The following is a 6,000-nucleotide window of genomic DNA, read 5'->3' as shown; positions in this document are numbered from 1 at the left end:
TGGCTCTGAGGAGTCTGTGGTCAGAATCTATGTTGGAGTATGTTTCACCTGTTGTACCAACATTTTGTACCAGTCTTTTACAGTCTGTTAAAATGTAGTCAATTTCATTTTTTGTGTCTTCAAATACATCTTCTTCCTGGGCGTTTCTTGAAAAAAGTATTCATGCTAAAGACTTGTTCAGCTGCAGCAAATTCAGCTAATCTCTCTTCTCTTCTATTTCTTTCCCCCAGGCCATGTAGTCATATAAACTTCTCGTTTTCTTTCCCACATCCTATTTTGGCATTAAAGTCACCACCACGAATGTGTATGTTGACTTGTAATTTAATGCCTATTCAAGATTCATATAAAAAATTTCTATTTCTTGATTATCAGCTACAGAAGTTGGAGCATAGCAGGATATTAATTTTATTGTTATATTTTTCTCTATTCCAATTACGAATACACATATTCTTTCAGATATGATGTTACAAGAAAGGATCGACTTGGTGAGCTTAGATTTAACAATGAAGCTCACTTCACCTTGTTTGCCATTGTTTGAGGATGCTCCGAGGAGTATCTGTGAGTTCTTTCAATCTTTTTGTTTCATTCACTGGCAAGATATCCAAGTTGATATTGGTTAGTTCTTTGAGTAATAAATCTATTCTGTAGTCTGTTGCCAAAGTTCGTGTATTGAGGGTAACGATTACCATTTTCATAGATTTAAGAGGCGGCCTGTTTTCATCTGCGAGATTCTTAGCACCCGTGGCCTCACTCGGTGCCTTACCGCCGCTGTACAAATGTGAGTGTGGGCCACGTAGCACTCGAGGCCATTTCTGTTGTTGTAATGGCATCTTTGCAGTGGTCGCATATACACTTCTCCTGACCAGGGTTCTGAAGTGTTTGCCAGAGCTCTGTTAGTGGTGTTGGGTCCAGGACCAATAATGGTTAAGATTCCCAACACCCCAGGGTGCACCACGGGGAAGTAAATTTGGACTTTGCACCCCATTAAAAGTCCAATGTATATGTGCTAATAAACAATTTATAAATTTTTATGTAAGTTTATATATTTTTGATCGTTTTAAGTTAAATAGAAACCTAATTTATGAAAATATAACAAAAATCAAGAATTAAAAAACGTCCTCGACTTACGTCAAAATCGACTTACGACGTTGGAACGGAACCCCGTCATAAGTCGAGGACTACCTGTATATGATAATGATGATGATGATTAGTTTCCTTTTCATCCATACGGATGGTAGGGGCAGCTAAGCTACCATACTAGGGAAGTGACTATGAGCAAGGTGGTTACCCATTGCCATCCTTGCTCTACTATATCCTATGGCTGTATCCTGTTTGTTCAGAGTTCAGTTTGCCTATTTGTGGGATGAAAAACTCCAGAATAATCTTGGGAAAACCTTACTGTCCATGCACAAAACCGACTAACTTGGCTATGACTGAGAAAGATCCTTCAACTCCTCACGTCTCTAACGGGAATCGAACCTAGGACACTCCTTCCCCAGACATATGGTTGCAAAGCGCACAGCCAGCTGTGTGCTTTGCAACTATATGCCTGGGGATTATATAACTTAATATTTAATAATAATAATAATAATAATAATAATAATAATAATAATAATAATAATAATAATAATAATAATAATAATAATAATAATTTAGTAAAAAAATAATATTTAATAATAATATTTAATAATAGTTCACACAGTTAACCTAGTGGCTGTGTGCTTCGCAACCATATGCCTGGGGAAGGAGTGTTCTAGGTTCGATTCCCGTCGGAGACGTGTGGTGCTGAAGGATTTTCCTCAGCCATAGCCAAGTTAGCCGGTCTTGGGGGTGGACAGCAGGTTTTTTTCCCCAGTTTATTCTAGGGTTTCATCCTGCAAAGCAGGCAAACCGGCCTTGAGAACTCAGCACTACGGACATTGGATATACCGGGGGGGGGGGGTATAGGGCTGACCACCTTATCCTGTGAACGGTTTGAAGTCCGATGATTAATAAACTCTCGACACCGCAAGGTAAAAGAGGGGAAAAAAGGAAGATGATGAGATATTTAATCATATATATAATTTAGAATTTTCGTGATGTACCCAAGTAATGTTTTTATGTATCTCTTTTTTCTTTTATGTATTATGCACCCGATGAAGCCTTCTAGAAAGGCAAAACTAGTATTGCCTTTGGAAATAAAAGAGTTATTTTCTATTTTAGCATTCGGCTAATAGTCATATAAGTTATTTTCCTTAAAGCGTGTACAATAGCCGTGAAAACCTAATATATACAATATATGCATGTGCGTACGTATGTGTGAAGCCACTTAAGTTAGTGGCTTCATCTGGGTGAAGCCACTATATTAATTTTTTTAGTCGAAAAAAATCACCATACTCAGTATTAAATATTATTTTTATATGTATATAATTAAGTTGCTATATAATTATCAATATTAAGAAATTAAGTTACGCAACGCGTCGCTTGGTGGAGTGTTTAAATGTAGGTTGAAAATGTTGTCCCAGCCTGTAATTAATCTGTAGTCTCGGTGTACACGTGTTATGGTTCATTGTATGGTGTTTACTGTGTCGATATGTGAACCGTAGTATTGTGGTTGCTGTATTTGGAGCGTGAAGTTGACTGGAACATCTTTAATGCAGGTTCTACAAAATCTATAACCTGTGCTAGTGATACACTTCTCGCCGAGAATTATCTGTTGCAGTCTTTTATGCCGGGATGTTAAGACGAGTCAGTCATTTAAATTTTACTTAACGTTTAATCGGTAGAGTAAGTTATAAGGAAAGTTTTCCTGATTTTGGCATTATTGTATCTTTTTTTTAATTACTTTAAAGAGCTGTCTTTTAATTTTAAGAAGAAATACCAATCACGAAGTCAGCAATGGGAAAAGGAATGTTTTGTGTGCGTTTTAGTTTAGGTGCCATTACTTTTTTAATTTGGGTAAGTATGGTAATATTAAGTACTGTATTAGTATCTACTAAACTATCAGATTAAACGTCTGATGGTTTAATCCTAGTTTAGTCTGATAGTTTATTAGATGTCAACACTTTATTTTTTACTTTGTAGATTTATTATATTATGAAAAATATTCCTGTTTTGGAATCTGTATTTTGCTTTGTTTGAACTTGAGAAATTGATACTTATTTTTAATGATATACCGCTTATAATTAATCACCATTTTATAAAAAAAAAACATACCATTAAAAAGAAGTTATCTCGTTTTTGTTGTTGTTGTGTAGATTGGTATAAATTTCACTTATTTAAAGTGGAACTGAATTTAATTGCCAGTGAACATATACTTAGAGAAACGCGCTAAACTGTCAATCATGTGACGGCGATTTAATGTGTTGAGTTGCAGGATTCACTGTTGCAGTATAATGGTGTATTGTTAAATTTAATATAGTAAGTTATTGTATTAGAAGTCACATATACATACGTGATTGTTTTTAAGTTAAGTATGTTTATTATTTTATTGGCCTAGTAACAAAAATCAATTGATGCAGATGTCAACAAGGAAATTTGATACTTACTGTGATCAGGGCTTATGTTGAGAATATGGGCTTACAAGTAATATTATCATGATTCCATATGTGACAAAATAACATGTACCATATTACTTGGATAGCGTTTCTTTCTACAAAGCATTCAAAAAGATATTTTAAATATCCCAAATAAATGTTAACATTACTTCTCTTAGGTATATTTCTTACCAAGAATTGATGACTTCATTTTAACTTTTTCCCTTTTGCATTTATTATTGCTTGATTATTCACTTGTAAAGGAATAAGAAAAACATGCTGCTTTCAGGGAAGGCATGTGAATTTGAATTAAATTATAATTTACTCTGAGGACATCTTTGCCTTTTGGAGTTCTAGGCATCCAGTTTATTGGATGCTTTCTCTAATTGTTAGGCCCATGACCCTATTACCCAAGCAACTTAGCTTTATAGAAACCTAATTAGCACTATGAAAGAGCAGTTATTATCCAAGCAACTTAGCTTTATAGAAACTTGATTAGTGCTATGAAAGAGCAGTTATTCTGTCTGTATAGTCTGTATCTGTCACTCATGTTTTCTCTGGTATCTCTAAGCCGCTGGGAAGTATCTCAGTATCTGTATCTCAGTCAGTACAGACAAAGCTCTTTGGTTGGAAAGACCTGGGTTTGATTCCTGTCCATGATGTGAGGTCATGGACAAGAATCAAATGAAAGAGACCAGGTCCTTGATCTGGTCTCTTTCAACTAAAGATGAGTTAGCCAGTCTCATACTGGGATAGAGGGAAGGGTTTTTCTCCCAGAAACTAGAATTTTTCATCCCTCAGAACAGGCAAACCAGCCAGGAGAACACATGCAATTGAGAGAAAAAAATACATTATCAATAGCTTTGTGTTAGTTTCATAAGATGGTTCTGTACTATCCATATGGGGCTTGTGGCTTCTGTATCATCATACACTAATTAATTCTTACAGCTCTGTTTTGCAGAATGAAAATAACTCTACCTCCATGTAAGATCCTGCAACCTTATTTTCAGTTCCCAGATGGATTTGAACCCTGCTATTTCCACCCAAAGGGCATTATCATAATTGACTACCTACAGAGGCTGTATCAAATATATTTTTGTCTGTTATCTATTTGCTTCCAAATGGGCAAATTTTGCCTTTCTGCTTCACCATTTTTAGCCATTTCACTGTAGCACTAGTATTGGTTTGTCGATCAAATTTAGGAAATAAGCTCACTGACATGATGCCCAACCTGGTGAACTGTAATTAGAAAAAATGGCATTAGTTGAAATTTATATTGTTAATGATGAAATACACAAATGACACCTACAGCATTTATTTACAAAAAATGCATATCCAAAGGCAAGAATGTAGTACCATTTAGAAAATAAAAATATCAGTTATGTTTCTGTTCTTATTTGATTAGCAGTCCCATATTATAATTTAGTCTGATAAAAACATTAATTGATGGAAACAAGGAATCAGTTTTGATACTTTTCCCCATGCTTTTCAAGAGAAAGAACTAATCAAACTGATGAAAGACAACTTACTAAAAAAATTTTTTTTAAATATATATATATATATATATTGTGTGTGTATTTTGAAAGTGAAGGATTTTTTGTTTTAGATATATTGAAATAATAATAATTGTGATTTTCTGTCTATTTTTGGATAAGTAAGAAAACACTACCCTCTGACTAGTTTTTCTGAATTATCATGCCAACAAATCTGAGTTTCTAGAAAGGAAAATCCTGCCATCTATAAGACCAAGTATTGACCTTCAGCTGGAGGGAAGGGGGAAAAAATTATAACTGTTCTTCAGTAATATAATCTAAACAGAGGGCTTTTCTAAATGAAGAGAATATCACATTCTTCTAACTGTGCTGGGGTAATGCTTTACACTTACATGTACCATGTTAGGATATCACATTGGCTTATATATATAATCTGATCCACACATAAATGACCACAAGACCTATAACACATTAGTGCTGTGTGTGTGCAAGAGGAATAGAAGAAAGGAGGAATATGTTCACATTTTGCTTGAACAGCTGAGGGTTGTAATCTTTGGGAAAAGCAGAATGGGGGAGACTGTTTCAAAGAACAGAAGTAGATAGAATGAAAGAGGAGGCAGTGAAGTTGGTTTGGTGAGTTTCAAGATGGACTGTGAAAGGCTGTGACACCCTGTACAGTAAGCAGGTGACATATGGGATAAACTCAGAGTACAAAGAAATGTATTGTTAGTTGCTGGTAATTGATGTCATTACCACTAACACTATCATGATGAGATATTCAGGTTTTGACACATTAAGGTTACAGGGACCTGAGAGTTGTGATGCAGATAATTTTTAAATGGATGGCTTATACCTAATTATGTATATAAATTTATATTTGTGATCTGTACATAACCCATGATATTTTGCCTAGATTTGGCCTGTGCTTTCTGTTAACATGCTGTTAGAAAAAAAAACTTTTGTTTTAATATAGGGTAGACTTTGTGATATAA

General features: G+C 34.8%; 1 protein-coding gene across 1 annotated transcript in view; it reads left to right on the top strand.

The window, feature by feature from the left end:
- The first annotated feature begins 2,505 nt into the window (after positions 1–2,505).
- Positions 2,506–6,000, top strand: part of LOC150098699 (tetraspanin-18-like) — a 71,839-nt gene continuing 68,344 nt past the window's right edge. Inside the window, exon 1 of the mRNA XM_090404962.1 lies at positions 2,506–2,937. Within this exon, the coding sequence (XP_090261088.1) occupies positions 2,878–2,937 (60 nt within the window). The 5' untranslated portion in view covers positions 2,506–2,877. The remainder of the gene's footprint in view (positions 2,938–6,000) is intronic.

Source organism: Typopeltis vanoorti, chromosome 15, assembly GCF_054136105.1.
Source record: "Typopeltis vanoorti isolate ZY-2024b chromosome 15, IOZ_Tvanoo_1.0, whole genome shotgun sequence".
Taxonomy (NCBI): Eukaryota; Metazoa; Arthropoda; class Arachnida; order Uropygi; family Thelyphonidae; genus Typopeltis; species Typopeltis vanoorti.
Note: the sequence above shows the minus strand (reverse complement) of the source record. Positions and strands in the feature narration are given on the sequence as shown.